The 21,666-nt window shown below is 41.1% G+C and overlaps 1 protein-coding gene across 1 annotated transcript in view; it reads right to left on the bottom strand.

The window, feature by feature from the left end:
• Positions 1-5,400: 5,400 nt before the first annotated feature.
• The window catches only part of LOC141148886 (galanin receptor type 1-like), a 68,745-nt gene continuing 52,479 nt past the window's right edge, over positions 5,401-21,666 (bottom strand). The window contains exon 2 of the mRNA XM_073636717.1: positions 5,401-8,780. Coding sequence (XP_073492818.1) covers positions 7,337-8,638 — 1,302 coding nt within the window. The 5' untranslated portion in view covers positions 8,639-8,780 and the 3' untranslated portion in view covers positions 5,401-7,336. The remainder of the gene's footprint in view (positions 8,781-21,666) is intronic.

The raw sequence follows: 21,666 nt of genomic DNA, 5'->3' as shown, positions 1-21,666 counted from the left end.
ACAGGTTAAATTCCTGTGTTATGTCATTTCCACTGCTGGTTTTTCGATAGACCCAGAGAAACTTTCAGCAGTCCTACAGTGTCCCCGACCCGTGGGTTTACATCCTCTGCAGCGTTTTCTTGGCTTTGCCAACTATTCTCAAGGCTGCCTTTGTTTCTGCTCCTGTGTTGGCACATCCTGATCCTATGTTTCTTTTTATCCTTGAGGTTGATGCTTCTGAGACTGGAGTTGGTGCCCTTCTGTCTCAACGTCCTACCTCTGAGAGCACTATGCATCCTTGTGGCTACTTTTCCAAGAAATTGTCACCTGCGGAGTGCAATTACGAGATTGGTGACAGAGAGCTGTTAGCGATCATTTTAGCCCTGAAATAATGGAGACATCTCCTCGAAGGTACCACTGTATCGGTTCTCATTCTTACTGACCATAAGAATCTCACATTCTTGTCTGAGGCTAAACGCCTCTCTCCCAGAAGGGAGCGATGGGCTCTTTTTTTGTCTAGTTTCAATTACATTGTCTCATTCTTACCCGGTACTAAGAATGTAAGGGCTGACGCTTTGTCACGACAATTATCCTCCACTTGCAAGATGGAGTCGATTCCAGTTCCTGTGATTCCTCCTGATCGTATTCTGGCTACAGGTTCGTACCAGTCTCACTTCTCCTTCGGGTGACAAAATTCTTGCTGCTCAGTTTCATGCTCCTCCTGAGAAACCTTGTGACTGCTGCTTTGTCCCAGAGAGTCTCCGTACTGCCATGCTCTAGACTTACCATTTTCCCAAGGCTGCTGGCTACCCTGGGAAAAATCAACTCTTTTGTGCCATTTCCCAACAATTCTGGTGGTCTGGTCTACGTGCTGATATAACTGCCTTCGTAGCTGCCTGTTCCATGTGTGCTCAGAGTAAGACTCCATGACACCTTCCAGTGGGCCTCTTACAACCCATACCCAATGGAGAGAGGCCCTGGACCCACCTGTCTATGCATTTCATTGTGGAGTTACCCCACTCCCAGGGCAACACAGTTATCCTTATAGTGGTTGATCGGTTCTCGAAAATGTCTCATTGTATTCCCCAGTTGCCCACTTCTAAGGAACTGGCTTCTACTTTTGTTTGGGAGATCTTTCGCTTACATGGGCTACCCAAGGTGATTTTCTCAGACAGGGGTAGTCAGTCTGTGTCCCGGTTCTGGTGAGCCTTTTGTGCACAGTTGGGAATTCAGCTTGCTTTCTCCTCTGCGTATCACCCACAGTCTAATGGGGCCGCAGAATGAGCCAATCAGTCCTTGAAGCAATTCCTACGTTGCTATTTTTCTGACCATCATAAAAGCTGGTCAGACCTCTTACTGTGGGCAGAGTTTGCTCACAATAGTGCCTTGAATTCTGCTTCCCAATTGTCCCTGTTTATGACGAACTATGGTTTCCAACCCTTCATGTTGCCTGACTCATTTGTTCTGAAGAGTATTCCTGCATTAAAGGAACATCTCCATGGTCTTCGTTCCACTTGGGCACAAGTCCAGGAGGCTTTGTGACATGCTAATGATAGGTACAGACTCCATTCTGACCGCAGACACCTGCCTGCGCCTTCCTACAAGGTTGGGGACAGGGTCTGACTGTCATCTCGCAACCTCTGACTTTGTGTTCCCTCTCTGAAGTTCGCACCTTGGTTTTTTTGGGCCTTTCCATATTCTTCGCAGGATTAACCCAATGGCTTACGCACTAGACCTTCCTTCTAATATGTGTATCTTAAATGTATTTCATGTCTGCTTTGGTCTGCAACCGCTTTACCGCCTTGGTGCCTCGTCCTCACCCTGTACAGATTGAGAACCATGAGGAGTATGAAGTACAGTCCATTGTTGACTCCCATAGGTTTCGCGGGTGCATACAGTACCTGGTGCATTGGAAAGGGTACGGTCCGGAGGAACGTTCTTGGGTCCATCTTCAGAAGTACATGCCCCTGTCCTCCTCTGTAATTTCCATAAACGTTTTCCCCTTAAGCCTGGTGGTCCTCCGAGGGGGAGGGGTCATTGAGGAGGGGGTACTGTCAGGGCTGGGCTCAGCTCTTCCTTCTCTGAGCTTGCTGCTCAGCTGTCGGCTAATTGCCAGCTCCTATCTCTCCACAGTGACTCACCTGTTGATTATATCCTGCTCATCAGTCCTGCCTACTTAAGCCGTCCAGCCCAGATGATCTCTGCCTTCGCCTTGGTCACATCTCTAGAAACGCTCTCCTGTGTTCCTGTTAAAAACTTGTTTGGCTGACATTCCTTCTGGCTCCAGATCCTGCTTGCTGTTCTACTACGCTCATCTCTGGCTCCCAGATGTTTTGGCTTATCTGACTATCCATTCCGGTTCCTGAACTCTGGCTATGTTTTGACTATGTTTACTATGTTTACCTTTTTTATTATTATTAAACAAGTGAGATGTAACTGTACTTCTGTCTGATTCATCGTTTCTGACGGTATCATAGACAGTGTAAAGATGAAAAATCTTCAGATCAAAAGTTGAAATCTGAATGACATGAAATTCTCATGGAAGTGCATGTGAAGGAGGTCAATGCTTACTTCTTAAAGTGATACTAAAGTCTTTTTCTTTTTTTTTCTAGTTAAAAATAACAAATATGTTATACTTACCTGCCCTGTGACAGTGGATTTGCACAGAGCAGCCTGGACCCTCCTCTTCTTGGTTCCCTCCTCGGTGTTCCCAGCCCCTCCCTCCCACCCCTTTCTCTCCTCATTGGCTGACTGACTTTGATTGACAGCAGTGGGAGCCAATGGTGCCATGCTGCTGTCTCAGCCAATGAGGAGGGGAGTCCGGGGCAGCCAAGACATTCCTACAACATCGTTAGATCTAGATGGGGCTCAGGTAAGTATTAGGGGGACTGCTGCACACAGAAGGCTTTTTATCTTAATGCATAGGATGCATTAAGATAAAAAAACCTTCTGCCTTTACAATTACTTTAAGCCTCTTTTTCACATTCATAAAGTTGAGTGGACGGGCATATAATTTAGAATACATCTGTTGCTGTGGCATCCAGGAGCCACCGCTGCAGCATATTTTACTTCATAAGACTGCATTACAGAAAATGCTGTTTGCATGTAACTGTCGGCACTGGAGCATAGCTGCGTATGCATATGGATACATTTTTAAAAATGTTCGTTACGAAAAATACACTGATATGCGTGTGTGAACGCATGCTGCTCCAGACAGTTATGCAAGCACAGTGCTTTCCCAGGTGCCACAATAACACATAGATTTTGCTCTGTATGCCCATATGCTCAACGTTACAGCTGTCTACAAGAGGCCTTAAAGTGTTACTAAACCCACAACAGTAAAATTAGTTTGCATATGCAATAAAGCATGCTTGTTATTCTCACTGTGGAGCCTAAGTGGTTAGTCCTCTGCATTATGTAAAAAGGCTGTTTGATCCTGTCTTCTCTGATCCTCCCCTTCTTCCACTGTCCCTTTTCCAACTCCTGACAGAACAGAGCCTTGGGGGCACTCTCCCCATGCTCAATTTGGTGTGTATTGCTAGAGAGTTTTTTTTTTCTTGGGAGGGTGCATGTGATCCACAGAGGGCCAATCAGCACTCTCCAGACAGAGGGTCAGGGGTCATGCAGCCCCATAGGACAGTCAGAGGAAAAAGAAAATTCATCCTACAAGCTCTAATCATACACTAACAGAAGTCACAAGACTGCTATATACTGCTGATGGGAAAAAAGATATTTAGCAGTTTATATTTACTAAAATAATTGCATTTCTATGTTTTGTGTACTATAGAAGACCAGATATAGTGAATGCAGGGTCCTGGGTTTAGTAACACTTTAAAGTGTAAAAATGTTTATGCAAAGCAAACCACAAGTAACACCATGCTTATGTTTTATGTATAAAATTGTTTATTTAATGCTTATGAAAAATACAGACAAATCCAAGTATTTAGTATGAATAGACATATCAGATCATTCAGAACTATTGTGCTAGTGCCCTTCAAATACTTTTTTTTAACTGTTCTCACTTTTGGTACACCAAGACATTATGAAACATATTTACAAAGCAGTGAATGTCACAGTCACCAAAAATTCACTGCAGGTGAATCAATGACTGTAAAAACATGCAGCAGGAAGATTCATCTGCAGTGAATGTTACAAACACTGCTTAATGTTTAATTGTAATACAGTACAAAATAGTTTTCTACATTTAAGACAAGGTCATTGTTTTCTCGGTCTCTCCTTGCAAAACACGAATTCAGGATCATTACATGCGTTGCTTAGTAACATCTATCTTGGTAAAGCTGTAAAAATGCATCATTTAAAAAATATTAAGATCCAGTTTACACTAGAATGCACATTCCTGTGCTGTCTGTCATTTATCTGAATGGGTTGCAAAATGCACTGGAAAGCTGAAAAAGTAGTGTAAGCATTACGTTTTCTGAATGCACTGCACCAAACCGCATAGTACTGTGGTACCGAGTGATGTAGTGCCTGCAAACGTGCTGCATTTGCAAGATGCGTCTGAGAAGCCATTAAAAATCAATTGTCACCCTTGACAATTGAACAGGCCTTTAAAGTTTTTTTTTTATACCTTATAAGTTTAACTAATAATTAGGGACCAGGTTCATGCATTATGTATCATAATGCAAACTCCATACTCGCCCCAGAATCACCAACTCGGGTTGTATAATTTGTTTGCAATTTACCTGCTTGCCGACTAGCCGCCATCATTATACTGCGGCAGGTTGGCACGGCTGCACGAATCGCCGTAGGAATATGTTGGCTCCTTTATAGAGCTCCAGGGGGCGACAACGGGGCGATGTCCACCAGCGACCCGCGATCACTTCTCAGAGAGCCAGAATGGGGATCTGTCAATGTAAACAGACAGATCCCCGTTCTGTCGGGGAAGTAGAGAGAGATCTACTGTTCCTAGTGATCAGGAACAGCGATCTCTCTCTACTCCCAGTCAGTCCCATCCCCCCACAGTTAGAAACACCTCCCTAGGGAACACTTAACCCCTTGATCGCCCCCTAGTGTTAACCAGTTTTAACATTTATACAGTAATCAGTGGCTATTTTTAGCTCTGATCACTGTATAAATGTCAATGGTCCCAAAAAAGTGTCAAAGGTGTCCGATCTGTCCGCCGCAATATCGCTGTCACGATAAAAAATCGCAGATCACCGCCATTACTAGTAAAAAAAAAAAAAAATTTATAAAAATGCCATAATTCATAATTCGAAATGTCGCAGTCCTGCTAAAAATTGCTGATCACCGCCATTGCGCATTTTGCGCAAACCAATCAATATACGCTTATTGTGATTTTTTTTTACCAAAAATGTGTAGAGGAATATATATTGGCCTAAACTGATAAAGGAATTTTTTTTTTTTTTTTTGGATATTTATTATAGCAAAAAGTAAAAAATATTGTGTTTTTTCAAAATTGTCACTCTTTTTTTGTTTATAGTGCAAAAAATAAAATCCGCAGAGGTGATCAAATACCACCAAAAGAAAGCTCTATTTGTGGGAAAAAAAGCACATCAATTTCGTTTGGGTACAGCATCACACGACCGCGTAATTGTCAATTAAAGCAACGCATTGCCGTATTGCAAAAAATGGCCTGGTCAGGAAGTGGGTAAATCCTTCCAGGGCTGAAGTGGTTAATGACAATTTAAAGCATAACTCCACTTTTGTTGAGAATAAAATATTCCCCTCTGGGTAATCTATGTACATTGAAGGATTTTAACAAAATTTTTTGCAGATTCCTACATTTTGTTACTCTGAAGAACTGTTTGTTCCTCTGTGTCCCTGTGCTAAGTGAGTCTAATGGCAATGGTTTCATAATTATCAACCAGCTGCTGCAGAATCAGGACTCTAATGAGGAAAGTGACAGGGTCTTCATCCCTTTAGATGTGATTTCCTATTGGGAGTATCTTACCAAAAGTGACATTTTTGTTGCAGGGGATGCCAAAAATCTGACTTGTATCTTAATGTAGACTTCTGGGAAAATCAGTGGGCCAATCACACAAGCAGGAAATTATGTTTCTGGGGGATGTTCTGTACACATTCTGTGTACAGAACACCTCCAGGTAGCCATATTGCATTGCACATTACAGAAAATTACAGCGTTGCAGAGTGAAAAGGAAAGGTAGTTTTTAATAACATTCAATTACAATATGACTTGTGTTGCAATTGTATATGCTATATTATTTTTGCTTTATTTGCTATTTTTTTCCCCCATGAAAGTGGAGTTACCCTTTGAAGCTGAACAGCAGAGATAGAAGACACATTAATTTGGCTATCAAGACACGTGTATACACCTACCCATGTACAGGATATAGATCTTTCAGTATATAATCATTTCATCCACAAATGCTAGAGACCAGTGCCTCTTTAAATACTGTTTGTAGGAAAACAATTAAAAATTTGTTTAGCTTTGTATTTAATATTATACACTTTAATGTATGTTGTTTTAAATTCACACAGCATAAGTACCTGAATTTTCCCTGGTATCAGCTGTTTGCGATCCCCTGTACAGCAGAGCTCGGACTAGGAGAAGCAAGGCAAGGAGCTTTTCAATTATGCTGCAGTGCTTATGTATGTGCTAATGAGTGAAATGCTGATAGGAGCAGAGAGCAAAGTGATAGAGGGATCAGCTGATTAGTCTGTTAATTATCTGCTTACTGTCAAATAACAGATTGGAGGAGGAACAAGTCCCTTCCAGGCAGGATTGTGCTGGGTGGATGTTTGTAAAACGGTTCCTGTATAGATACATTTCATCTGTGTATTTATCTGCTTTCAGTTCAGCTTTTGCAGTTTTTACTTATTTTAGTGTTGCAATAAAATTGCAGCTCTGCAGTTAGGGCTTTCCTTATGCAAGTAGCGAACAAGACATTTTGAATAAGAACAGCATTTAAGTTAAAAGAAAAAAGATCACATACAGAAGAGTTCATAAAATAAAAAAGAAATATGTTACTAAATGTATAATTGCTATGAGATTGCTAAATATCACCGTTCATGAAATCAGATTTTAAATATTAGATTTATTGCTAAATTTGCCATTGCCTTAGATAAAGAGGACAAACCCAAGACAGTAACCAAAAAATTAAATACAAAAATAATATCTGTTTAACAGTAGTTTTATCTTTCTTTTTATAATGAAGTCTCTGACAAAATTTGAGTGGAGCAATAGCACTCACACTAAGTGAAATAAAATATTTAAAGCAGTCAAAATCTACTGACAATCACTTCTGTCTGGTTGGGTCATAGATCTATAATGCAAATGAAAGTCATTAGTGGAATCTTTTGTACAATCTATCTTTACAAAGTGAATGATTAGTGTGGTGTTCCATTATATTAGCTTCTAGGACAATGGGTGGTTAGTCAGAGCAGGTGTTTCACACACACTGATCACCGGGTAGCAACTTTCACAGTTCTCCCCCATTGACAAGGGGCAGTTCAGTTTGGACCTTTTGGTGGAATGTAAGGAGTTTTTGTAAGACAGAAGCTTAGGTATTGATGTTGGAGAGTTATCAGAAAAGGAGAAACTAAACAGTGAAACCATCCTGTTGTGGTATATGCTTTTCATCTGTTTGGCTGACCGATAAAGGTCTCCCACAAAACAATAACAAATTGGATTGAGGCTGGAGTTGGTGAGTCCAAGCCACTGAGCAAATGGTCTCAGCTGAAGGATCCATGGTGATGGAGTATCATCTTGAGTTGGTTTTGGGATGCTAAAATCAATCCATATGTCCATCATATAGACAGGAAGCCATGAAATGGCAAAAAGTGACACCAAAGAAACCACCATTTTGGCAATCTTCTTTCTGATCTTAAGTCGGGAAACTGGCAAAGATTGGTTCTTGGAGTCACAGTCCTTAAAATTGCCAGAAGAGCTCCACAGTTTACGAATTGTGAAGAAACAAATAAACAAGTTGAAAAGGACAGGTAAGCAGTACAAGCAGCAGAACAAAAGGAAGTTGTAGGCCTGTTTGAACATAACATGTGGCCAGATCTCTCTACAGATTGGGAACACTAAAGAAGGCAAAGCTGGATCTATCTCAATATCTTCCTTTTTATTCATGAATATGAGAGGCAAGCAAATACTGGAGGATAGTACCCACACCACACCAATGGTGCCATATATTTTCCTTTGGGTAAAAAATGATCTGGCATTCAGTGGATTGTGTACATTATAATACCTGTTTACGCTTATAACTGTGAGACTAAGCACACTGGCTGAAACAGATACTGCCTGAATGAAGGGTACTGCTCTACAGAGGAAGTCACCATATACCCAGGCTTTGTAGATCAAGTTCCCAACTGTAATCGGCATGCAGATGCAAACCACCATGAGGTCACAAATCGCCAGATTAATCAGAAGGCTTCTGGTGGCACTCAGACTGGATGTCCTACCAGTTCTTTTCCTAGTCAGCACTTTAATAGACATAATATTTCCGATAATGCCCACCACAAAGGATAGGACATACATGGCAGTAAGGCTGATGGTTACAGGTTCTTTAACAAAGAGGAACAGCATTTTCTCCAACTCATCCATATCAAGCTCTTTGCTGTCATTTCCAAACATTGGCATGGACAGATTAGCCTTTATAAAGAAGTCTAGTGTGGAATAGTTATACATTGGAGAGCCAGTAGAGGAATTCATCGTTTCCTCTAGGCGGAAAAACAGCACGCTGATAATTTTAGCTGTAGGTTTAATTGGGACAGTTTGGCATCCCCTCTTGCAATTCTGGTCTCTTTTGCTGGTATATATTGGCTTTGCATGATGCGAGTGAAAATTTCCAACACTGAAAAAGAAAATGCAATAAATATAGATTAGAAGAGATTTCTTCCCTAAATAAATGAGCAAGAAAATATGTATAAGATACATCAAAATAAACAAATTAAGTTACTTGATCAGGGTGTGCTGTTGTTCAATTACAATGAGTTTAGGCAAGTCACATAATGGTCTCTTGTTGGCAAGGGCAACAAAATACTATGCTGGGAACTACAGCTTTTAAAAAAACTGTTTACTTAGCCCAAATCTGGCTAAACCAGCAACCATGATAGTTTTATTTTGTTGGCATCCTATTTCAAGATTCTTGAAATCAGGACTATATGTTTCCCATAAGAGCTAGGATATAGGGAAGAAAAAGATATGTAAATCAGAGCACCTACTATTTTTTAACCCTTCCTATGTGCCTGTTGGCTGCATGAAAACACCAGTAACAGTGTTTTATCACACACATAGTTGTCAACCTGAAACTCCATTGGGGTAAAGTTATGTGGACACCGTACTGTAGATCCAAAATGTGTTCAGTTCCTTATTTAATAAGGTCAAGGTCAGTACAATACACTTTAGTAACCCACAGTAACCAATCAGTAAGTCCGGCCATACATAGGTTGAATTCCAAAAGAATTTTCTTATAAAAATCTTATCTAAGAATGTTCGTTTGAATTTCTCACCATTAGTGGGGCCCAGCAATGGCTGATTTGTGTGCGGCCATCGAATTTAAGTGATCAGGCATGTTGGAAATTTTTTGAAGAACAAACGATTTTCTAATCAATGATGGGAGAATCGTGTGAGAAATATAATTCAAAAAGAAATGCACATGACCGCAAGAAAAGAAAATTCCCAGAAAGAAAAGAAGATTCCCAGCCACAAAAAATATTTTCTGTAGCAACATGAGGTGAAATTGAAGACTTGGTTGGTCAAATTTGAAATCAATAGTGGCACCATCGGATCATAAAACTCACACAATTTCTGATTTTTGAAAGAAAATTAGTTCCTAATTCGACCCATGTATGGCCTGCATAACTATTTTTCTTTCTCTGTATGCTCAAATGATCACAGGTGAAATGTGATGAGTTTGTTCAGAGCTGGTTAACTTTGTACATTATCATTACTCCCTACCTTATCAAAGCCCAACTGAAGCCATTTTTAACATTTGTATTATGCAGTTAGGCTGCAGAACAAGTAAAGAATAAGTGTTTCTTTGTACGTGCTAAAAGTGATTTCAAGGTTTATTAAACTGCCCTGACCTGGCAGCATGCTGGAGGTTCTCTGGCACAGTTCTCCAATCTCCAAACAACAACAATCTTGTTCCCTGAAATGTGTGGTTGATTGGAGCACCCTGCAGGGGGCATGTTAAACTGCTGGAGGCCTAAACTGTTATGCATTGTGTAAGAGTAGCAGTCTGGAAATTCAATGTGCTGTTACCGAAGGGCAGTGTAATATAACTTGAAAGCACTTTGAACACAAAAAAACACATATTCTTTACTTGTTAAGCAGCCTGACTGAATAACAAAAAAAAATAGCTTTAATTGGGCGTTATGTTCACTCAAGTGCATCTGAAGCCATCACTGTAAGCAACTTTTGTACAATTATCATTGGGCTTGAAGGATATGAAGGCGCTTGTACATGGATATGTGAATAGGATATTTGAATAGAATATGAGAATAGGATATGAGAATAGGATATGAGAATAGGATATGAGAATAGGATATGTACTAAACGCTGTTTGCAGTGTTGATTATTCTCTGTTCCCACCACACAATATAAAATTTGTCATAAAGATGACTAAAGGTGAATTGAAAAACAAAATATTGAAACTCACCAGCATTCTCCTAGATACACAGAATAATTATTATTGCGGTATGATCCTCATGGATACAACACCCTTCATTACCAACAGCAAACTATACCTCCCTGTAGGTGGCGCACCTTGGAGGGGCACATGTAAATAGGCCCTTGTGTCCTTGCCCCCTTTTCCTATGCCCCCAAGCTCCCTGTCTTTTGTCTCCCAATCTTCCCACTTATCTCCTCTCCCTACCCCCTTTGGTAACCCTTCTACTGCATTCTCCTCTTTATTTTCTTGTTGATGGGGGATTTTTTCATATTCTCCTCTTTCTGAAATGGAACTCACTCATTTGCCCTTAACTCACATCGCCACTGGCATTTTGCCAGAAGCCAAACACCCCCTCAAGACACAAAATGTGTGATCTTTTCTTACTAATGCGAAATTACATTTCACCTTTAACTTAGATGTGACATACTTTGTTAACACTTTTCAACCCAGACCCAAATGCTGTATCCAGGGTATATTACTTACTTTATGTAACCTTATTTTTTTTTACTTTTTAAGCATTTGAATGTGGTCCTGTATTGTTCACTATCTGCGTTGTGTTAATGGACCATTACTTGTATAACCACCCATTCTATTACAAAGTTGATGTTCTTAAAACCCTTTAAAAACCTATTGGAAGTGAAAAACAAAACCTTGTGTATATTCTGTTAGCCATCTGTGGCCTACAAATGTATCATTAATAGTTCGATTAATTCACTGTGTAGCTCTTGTTATTAAGGCCAAAATGCACCAAGATGACATCCTGAAGCGATGGAACCCTTTTAGTATGCATACAGTAGCAGTAATGGACCTCCTTGACTGGCTGTGGCAGCTTATGGGTGTCTGTTAAATGCTACCCAGGACTTTGCAGGATTCAGAACCCCATATGGTACTCTGATACCTGTAACTCTGTAAGTCCCCATTGGTAAAAAATAAATGCTAATACATTTTTAAATGTGAAATAAAATATTTAATGAATATAAATACATAATCAGTGATTTGGAACATTGTAATTACTTTTGCAATTAACCACAATACACATTCATACAGAACTCTATTTACTAATATGTGACTGGAATATGTTCCACATGAATGAAGGAAAAACTGAAAAAAGAAATAATGAAAACTTTCTGAATTTTCATTGAAAAAAAACTACATTGAAAAGAGGCATAAGGAACCTCAGCCATGAGGAAAGATTAGCCGGACTCAATTTATTCTCCCCTGAAAAGAGGTGATTAAGGGTGGATATGATCTCTATAAATAAATACATAAATGGTCCATGTAGTGAACTTGGTGCTATGTTATTTACTTTAAAGTCAAGGAGCACTCTTTGAGACTAGAGGAAAAGAGGTTTAACCACATATGGAAAGGTTTCCTTCAGGAACTAGTTCTTGCTTATTTGGTGGAATAGAAGTGTTCTTTTATACACATGCTTATGTAGGTATCACATTAATATTACAATTGTACTTTTACAATAAGAGGCATTAGAAGGCAGGCTAATTTCTTACTAGGACTCAAAAGAATGCAAATATGTAATCAAAACATGGTTAGTGCCATGTGCACAATGAGTGCAGTGTCCAGTGTGCAGTACATAAGCAAAGCATAACAGAATACAGTTATATGCAAAATTTACAATTTCTTTCATATGTTTATATCAGTTTTTTTATTTTATTATTATTAAAGCGGTAGTAAATCTAAGCCTTTAAAAAAAAAAAGAAAGAAAGAAATCCACTGCAAGGCAATGCATAATGTGCTGGTATGCATCGCATACTAGCACATTGTGAAATGCTTACCTTAGAACAAAGCCCTCCAGCGGCATGCTGTCACCACTGACAGGGCTTCCATCTTCACAGAGTCTTTCTTCCAGGTTCGCATGCTCCCATTGTCTGATTGGCTGAGTCGCGATGACATTACTCCTGCGCCAACGACGTCACCTGCTGCATGCAGTGCGAATATCTCCTAAACAGTACAAGTTTAGAAGATATTCACTGTACTTGCAGGTAAGCCTTATTATTGGGTTATGACTAAGGCCTTATAGGCTGAAACGCATCAGCTGACTTAATCTGCATTTGTTCACTGTGGCTAGTCAATAAAATGAAGAAATTTTAAGAGCAACAACTGGAGTGCGGATCATTTTTTCTACATTACTCTACTCAGCGAGCGGCTGTGGATCGAGCACCTGGGAGCTCTGCTATCTATGTGGTATATGGGTAGTAGCACCAGGGCTCTTTTTTTAGCCGGAACTCACTGGAACTGAGTTCCGGAACCTCTGGCAGCCCTCTCCTGTCCTCTCCTGGGAGTGACGTGTCTGCTGTCTGCAAGATCATCAGATGCATGTCTCCCGTCTCTCTGCAGCAGCCTGTCTCACTCACACACAGCAGAACAAAGCTGTCTCCTCCCCATTCTCCTTCTCATTCAGCTCTGTATACACAAGAGGAGGGGGAGCAGGAACACGCGCTGACTTCAGGTCTGTACAAACTTTTCTATGCTTTGCAGATAGACAGGGAGGAGGGGGAGAGAGTTGCTGGGATTGGAAAGGAGGAAACGAAAACGATGTACACTTGGTGGAGTGATTGGGGGGTTAGGAGGATATGTGCTTTGGTATGAGAAAGGACGTATGCCAGAAATCAGTGTGGGATTAATTTGAAGCCTGACAGCCCCTTCCAGCACTAGCTACCCTCTCCCCCCCAGCACATTTACAACCCCTCCCTTCCAGCACTAGCCCCCCTCTCCCCCCAGCACATTTCCACCCCCCCCTTCCAGCACTAGCTCCCCTCTCCCCCCAGCACATTTCCACACCCCCTTCCAGCACTAGCTCCCCTCTCCCCCCAGCACATTTCCAACTCCTCCTTCCAGCACTAGCCCCCCTCTCCCCCCAGCACATTTCCAACCCCCCCTTCCAGCACTAGCCCCCCTCTCCCTCAACACATTTCCAACCCCCCCTCCCTCCAGCACTAGCCCCCCTCTCCCCCCAGCACATTTCCAACCCCCCCTTCCAGCAGTAGCCCCCTCTCTTCCAAGCACATTTGAGCGTGCTGTGATATGGATTTGTGGGGTGGAAGGAGATTTGTGCTGGGAAGGGGGGATTTTTTTTAGGGAGAGCTTTGCAGAGACTGAGTTGAGGGGGAATATGTGCAGAGAGGTAAAGTTTGTGTGCGTTTAGCAGAGGGGAGAGCATTGTACACAGAGGAGAGTTTGGGGGAACTTGTGATCAAAGGGGAGCTGAGAAGGTATGTGTGTGGAGGTGGAGGGAGAGGTCAGCAGAGAGGAGAGCTGAGGGGCTTTGTGATGAGAGGAAAGCTAGGAGGGGATTTGTGATGAGAGGAGAGCTGGGGGCGATTTGTGATGAGAGGAGAGCTGGGAGGGGATTTGTGATGAGAGGAGAACTAGGAGGGGATTTGTGATGAGAGGAGAGCTTGGAGGGGATTTGTGATGAGAGGAGAGCTGAGAGGGGATTTGTGATGACAGGAGAGCTGGGGGCGATTTGTGATGAGAGGAGAGCTGGGAGGGGATTTGTGATGAGAGGAGAGCTGAGAGGGGATTTGTGATGAGAGGAGAGCTAGGAGGGGATTTGTGATGAGAGGAGAACTAGAAGGGGATTTGTGATAATAGGAGAGCTGGGAGGGGATTTGTGATGAGAGGAGAGCTGGGAGGGGATTTGTGATGAGAGGAGAGCTGGGGGGCTTTGTGATGAGAGGAAAGCTAGGAGGGGATTTGTGATGAGGAGAACTGGGGGGGGGATTTTGGGGAATTGCCTTATGTGATACATTTGGGAACGCTGTAAATCTCTCCTATAAGAAAGGTGTGGCTGGGGGCAGGGTTTGGGCGTGGTTGGGGCGGACAGTTGGACAGAGAGGGTGAGTTCCTGCACCTTTTCTCTGAGAAAAAAAGCCCTGAGTAGCACTGACTTTTCTGTTTATGCTTAAGCCTTATTATTGGTTTATCTGTAGGTACAAGTTTAAAAAAAGACTTTACTACCACTTTAATATAAAATATTTATTTAACAAATAAACATTTATTACTCATTTCCCTTTCCTCTAATTGAAAATTGTGAAGTGCTGAGAGTCACTGTTCTGGCTCCTTCACTTCTGTTTGTAAATGCCAGCATTAGCTACTGAGCTCTGTGAATAGCAGGCTTCTCTTAGCAGATGAGCTAATGCTGGACAGGTAAATTTAAAAAGTAGACTATTTTTGTTGGTTGGATATAAACATAGGCAACATTCATATGTAATATTTAGGATTTACCTGGCAGAAATATAAAAAAAGATAAAAAGTAAAAACAGAAATAATTGTTACTAAATACAGCATATATTTATATTTAAATATTAATATAAATATTTTTACCACTGAGAATCATACAAAAGCATGAGCATATATGCAAAACCACTATGCCAAAAACTCTTTGTTGTATTAGCCAGTTATTGTAGCTTTATTGTATTAAACTAAACAAATAAACACACACAAACATTAAAAATAAACCAGACAACTAATAGCATCATATAATACAAAAGCAACACACTTTAAGTTCTAAGAGGCAAAGTACACTGTTTCTGAACCCCCTGCTCTGAGCGTTTGAAAGCTACTAAACCCCAGGCAAAGGCTGACAAACTGGAAACATTTTGATGATATTTACTTTGGGACCAAACAATGCAAAGGCACAGTCTGTGAAGTGTACAAATCATTCATAAAGTGTCTACATCTGGGGTATCTCTGACATTACACAAAGCTGCTGTACCGACACTGAAGTATTATACCTGATACGGAGCAACAAGTGCTATTCAAATGCTATTCAATTACGGTAGTTCAAGCACAACTAGGAAAATAAATAAATTAACCAAGCAAAGTATAAAAAATAATAAGATTTGTAAATCACCATCTGGTTCTTGATAGAAAAATAAGAGATATGAGAATAAAGAGAATGTAAAAGGGTGGCACAATTATTTTGGGCACACTTTCATGGGGTTGCCTCTGCCTTTCCCCGGGTGTTTAAACTGGTTAGAATGGATTCTAATATGCAATGTAATTTAAGGGACGATGGCCCTTTAAATATTCCTGCTCACCTGAGGGCAGGTAGGAATGGGCCAATGAGATTTGGTGGAATTCTCTTGAAGCAGTGGGGCTCATTATATAAAGGGCCCATTGTCCCAGAATTCTTGCTGCCAGTCAAAGGTTCGGATTAAGAAGAGATATAATACCGCATACCTCGGCACATGGAAATGCTCGTCAGGCAACTTTTGGAGAGGGCAGCAGCCAGCGACGGAGAGGAATGGCTGAGGCATTGTTTAAGCAACGGAAGCCTCCCAGCAGGTTGTTGTGGCAGAAGAGGTCAGCGTATCTGTGACTGCCCCCCAGCCAGCCAGGCAACAGCGGTGGAGAGCGGTGGCAGCAACAAGGGGACAACGCCAGTCTCATAGGTTGCAGCGCAGCCGGCCCATATTCATTTAAGCCAGGTGGGAAAGACTAAAAAAATCTATTTCTGTTCGAGTTGTAATAACGTTTTTTTCCAGTCACCTCCCCGAATGAGTATGTGTAACTGATCAGGGGCCGTGACTTTAACTTTGGGAACTCTGTATTTGTGTTCATCCACTACATGTCTCCCTACAGGAAGATAAAAGTTGCCGATTTGCATGCTGTACATGTGTTTTTGAATTCTTTGCCATAGTTCCTGTTTAGTTTTGCCCACATAAAATGAACCGCATTTGCACAATAGCAAATAAACGATCCTTGTTGTTTGGCAATTAGCAAAATAATTTGTCCCCATTTGGTAAAATAAATCTTTTATCTTTGTTGATCAAGGGGCAACAGGAACAATGGCCACATGTAAATGTGCTCTTAATTGAGCAGTGCGTGCGTTTAGAGGTGTCCGCATACTCACTCTGGACAACTTTATCCTTAAGAGAGCTAGCTCTCTTAAAGGTGATTGAAGGAGTAGGGCTGACAAACTGTGTAATGGTAGGGTCATCTGTGAGTATCGACCAGTGCTTACATAAAAAAAAAATAATAATTTGGGTGTGTTGATTAGAGTATCTTAAAAAAATTCTAGAGGGTTCATGGTTCTCTTTTTGAGTCATAGCACCTGATTCATGTTTAAATAAGAGGTCAGGGCGTGATTTTTGTTGTGCTTTAATAAATGCTTTATGTAGGCATGTTTTACTGTATCCTCTATTTAGTAGTCGCAACTGTAATTTTCTAGCTTCTTCTTGAAATAAGATATCATTAGAACAATTACATCTCAGCCTGAGATACTGACTGTAGGGTATAGAATTTTTCAAAGATGCAGGGTGGAAGCTGGAGGCAGGCAATAGTGTGTTGCCTGCCTCCTTGTCTCCTTGTGGTAGAGGGTACTTTACAATTTGCTCTGTGGGTTTTTCTCAATCATAACATCCAAAAACACGATCCGTTTAGGATCGCACATCATTGTAAATTTGAGATTAAAGATATTATCATTGATCCTATCCATGAAATCCAGAAGGCTTTATTTAGGCCCCTCCCAGTTCAGAAACGCGTCATCAATGTATCTATGCCATGTAAGAACATGACCAGAACATTGTGCGAACCCCTCATCTGAGAGGAGAGCCTGCTCCCACTCCCCCAGGTACCGATTGGCATAGGATGGGACACGACAAGTCTCCATCGCTACGCCCTGCACCTGGAGGTAGTGGGAGCAGTTGAATTGAAAAAAAATTTGTTGTAAGATAAACTCCAGTCCGTATAGAATAAACTCATTAAGAGGCCTATCATCTAAGTGTCTTTGAGAGAGTATTCGCTGCATGGCCGCCAATCCTTGTAAGTGGGGGTGGAGCTGTATAGAGCTTCTACATCCTTTGTAACCAATAGACAGTCATCTGAAATTGTGAGTTCATTAATTATCTGTAAAAAATGGATTGTGTCCTTTATGTACGACGAAAGAGATGTAACATGGGGTTGTAAATAGGTGTCAATGACCCTACTAAGATTCCCCGTCAGTCCTCCTCTTCCCGAAACTTTGGGTCGGCCTGTGGGACAGGTGGGATTTTTGTGTATATTGGGAAGGCTATAAATTGTAGGTATCTTGGGATGTTTAGTGCGTATATAGCCATGTAGATCTTTGGAGATTATCCCCTTTATGTGAAAACTGTCCACAAAGTCATAGCATACTTTGTTGAAATGTTCAATTACATTACCTGAAATGGGTTTATACCAATCCCTATTGTTTAGAATTTTTTCACACATTTTAATGTAGTTTAAGTTGTCCATCAGGACAACATTGCCCCCCTTGTCTGATGGTTTGATCGTGATTGTTGCATTATTTTGCAAGGATTGTATAGCATGTTTTTCTTCACGTGATAGATTGCCGTTGTCTATCTTGTCAAATGACAATTTTTTGATGTCTCTAAGTGTCTTTTGTAAAAATATGGCGACACAAGGGGGGAAATTTGGCAGATGGAGGTTTGAAAGAAGATAACGGATTTTTGGAGGGGGTCTCTATTGATGAGAGGATACCCTCTAGATCGATTTGATCTATCAAATCAATTGTGTTGTTCTCTTTCCAGAGAGCTGTAAGGTCCCTCAGGGCTTTAAATTTTCTCATAGAGTACCTTGGCCATTCATTTGTATCCTGATCCTTATTAGATTTTGCATATGAACATTTAAGTAACAAATTGCGTGCAAATAATTGCAAGTCTTTGGTAACTGCAAAAATATCTGTGTCCTGTTGTGGACAAAGACTGAGACCTCTAGCTAGGACATCTTTTTCCGAGTTCATTAAATTATGTAAAGAAAGGTTGATAACGTTTAAGTGCTCAGTGACTTCAGAATTACGTGATTCTGTGCTCAATTGTGTTATCAATATGGCCTTATTCCCCTGCCTCCTTGGCCTTTTGGGGGGGAGGGTAACCTCCTCGGGTTGGGGCTGCCCAGTTGTTGCGTGATTGTGCTTTTAAACTGCCAAAAATTGTGAAGTGTGACTATTGTTGCTAGATGTGTCAGATAGTGAAGATTCTTGGTCGCCAATAGAGGCACCTTGTGTATGTGCACTTGTATTGGGTAGCATTCGATCTTGTGCATTTTCTACTTCTGTGTCCACAGTGCGCTTTTTCTGACCTGTTCTAGGGAGCTTCTGTGTTTTCTACTGCTTTTAGATCTACCATGGCCTCGGTGGCAGCGTGTATTGTCCCACACCGAAGATGCAGAGGAATCAGAAGGATAGTAGGGTACTTGCGGTTCAGCTTGTAGTTGGTAATTCCTTTGAGGATATGGGTTTCTTTTTGTTCCACTGTTTTTCCATTTGTAGGCCTTGCCCTCATGGAATGCATTTTTATCTCGCCAATATGTTTTTCTCATTTGTAAGGAGGGTACTCTTATTGAAATTTGCTAAATCTTCCTTTAGTTTTTTTCTCAAGGTCCTGATATAGGGCATGCTCCTTAAGGGGGACTATAGCTTGATCTATTTTGTCTATTTCATTGTCTAACTGAGAAATCTGTTTGTCATACTTTTTAGTTAGAGTGATCATCATAGCTTGTGAACAAAGCTGCAAGTTGTCCTCCCACTCTTTTTTAAATTCTGCAGAAATGTGTTCCAAATTTGGAAAAAATTGGATTCTCAACCCATGGGGATTGATTTTCTCTTTTATGTATGTATCAAATGTTTTATTATGCCAAAACAAAGCAGATTTTTTCTCAAGGGTTTTGTATAACTTGTAAATAAGGGAGATCTCGGTTTCAGTTTGTTCATTTTGTTCAAAGTCTGTTTCATACATTGACATGAGATAAGTCCACTGTTGGCCCTGAAAATTACTCATGGTGTCTGTTTCACTGCTATATCCAAACAAATTTCAATATAAACATTAATACAATGCCAATAATTTTTAGTGCTAATCAAAAAAAAAACATAACATGCATCTATACCAGTGCTCATGTTGTCAACCACAGGATTGGAGGAGGGATTTGATATGGGAGATACGGGTGTTTGGCCACCCAATTATGTCAAACAAAAAATGGGACCCACCTCCCCTGGTTGTTGGACAAAGTGCTGCTAGCCCAGTAGTATATGAAAAGAAACAAAAATACTCCCAGGGGTCTATGCGCCGCTTACAATTAATAAATGTACTTTTTTTTCTTAAAATAGTTTAATTTTAAATTGATCTAAAAAATCATCATCAAAATAAAACAGCAATATCAAACAAAGGGAAAAGGGGGAAAGGGAATACATGAAAAAAGAGGGACAACAACAAAAGTTCTGGTTTACACAAAATTTTGCATGATAGATGTCCAATATGACTTTGAACAATACACAAACAATATATCTGTGAATGCTGCTGTTAAGGATTATCCCAATGCGTTTCAATCTTAATATTGTATTTGATCTTCTTCAGGGGGATATAGACATCTATAACATATCAATACATACAATAAAAGAAGTGTTTAAACGGCCAGAGCGGAAATACAAAACATCACACCAGGATATTCTCACGATGGTCAGCCATCCAGGGAGTGAACAGGGAATCCGGTTCTATCTACAAGAGGTCACACATCATTAAGCATGTGGGGGTGGTGGAGGGAGGCACAGGTGCACATATAATGTATATTATATCTAAAAATGAACAAATTGACCTACAGCTATTTGACTGTTTTTTAAACCTGTCCATTATATTAGTATTCAATACATCACCTGGAGGGTATAAATTCCCAACAAGTGTGTACATGTGTCTATATTCCTACTCATAGGGGTTAATAGCATATATGTATATAGAGAAAGCTGTATTCCATAAATGTGGTTACCTTGTTTGACCATATGTAGGTCTCAGATAAGATGTATTGGTCTATCCTGTATATCAAAACAAATGTCAGGCACAAGATTGGTGGTATCCACAGTGCCTCACTATTGTAATACCCACATGCTGCATTGGAGAAAACATATGTGTATTTATGTAAATAAATGATTTGATCAAGAGGGCTGGGACATCTGTCACAGGCCCAAGGATCAACAAACCATATTGCAATATGTGTAAAAACGGGATATTTAAAAAATATATATATCTACTTACTGGAGGCTATCTTTTACCACATGATCCTGTCCTGCAACTGTCCAATGTGTTGTCCGCATGGCAATGAAGTGTGCACTGAATGTGTCGTTTAAATAGGAATCTACTGATTATCCTGACCTGTCTCACCTGTGTGTATAATCTGAGTATAGACAGTGTACCAGTGTTTCTCCTCCCCATCCTCCAAACCACGCCTCCCCAGCCATGACATCATCAAAGGCCGGCTGTGTGGCCTTCTGGACGCTCCAGGAGGGTCCCAGCAATAGCTGCAGATTCCACGGAAGCCCGTCCAACGCCGTGACGTTGCCCGCACATGCACCATCACCTTGCAGTGGCCACGTGTATGCGCAGGACAGACAACGGCGTCTGGAGTCAGCCACGGAATGCTGCTGACACGGAAGGGAATCCCCAGCAAATGCCAGAGATGGGATGGGAGGGACAGACCCTAGAGTCCTCCCTCCCCCTTCCGCACCAGGAGACGGAAAGAGAAAACCCCACCTACATCACCAAAACAGGAAACCACCCGAGCAGCCTGTGTGAGGACAAAAAAGTGAAAAGAGAATTATTGCATGCCCGAAGCGTTTCCGGTATGAAGTATTCAGATACCTTCGTCAGGGGCTGAGGGTTCGACAAGGTTTTTTACATGTATATTGGTTCCAGTTTGGTGGTTCCATCTAATAAGTAGGCACTGAGGATCAAAAATCCGTAATAATGTTGCGTGGCTGTCAGACTGTAAAAAAGTGGGCAAATTCTTAGATGCGTAATGTCTGCAATATCAACCCTATGGGATATGCCCATGTAGTATCCACAGAAATGTGAGGGACAGCTAGTCACTGGAGCCTAGAATGTTAGCTGAGTGACCAAGGGATAAATATCCAGATGTCCCTGGAGCGGTATATCATATGTCACTATCTGCCGTGTAGCGTGCTGCAGCCCAGTCCGTGCTCCATTGACTAGCTGTCCCTCACATTTCTGTGGATAATACATGGGCATATCCCATAGGGTTGCTTCGGGCATCAGGGCATTTACATTGTATGACGTTCATG

This window comes from Aquarana catesbeiana, linkage group LG06 (assembly GCF_042186555.1).
Source record: "Aquarana catesbeiana isolate 2022-GZ linkage group LG06, ASM4218655v1, whole genome shotgun sequence".
In the NCBI taxonomy this organism is placed as follows: domain Eukaryota; kingdom Metazoa; phylum Chordata; class Amphibia; order Anura; family Ranidae; genus Aquarana; species Aquarana catesbeiana.
The sequence above is the reverse complement of the archived record's forward strand: the minus strand, read 5'-3'. Positions and strand labels throughout refer to the sequence as shown.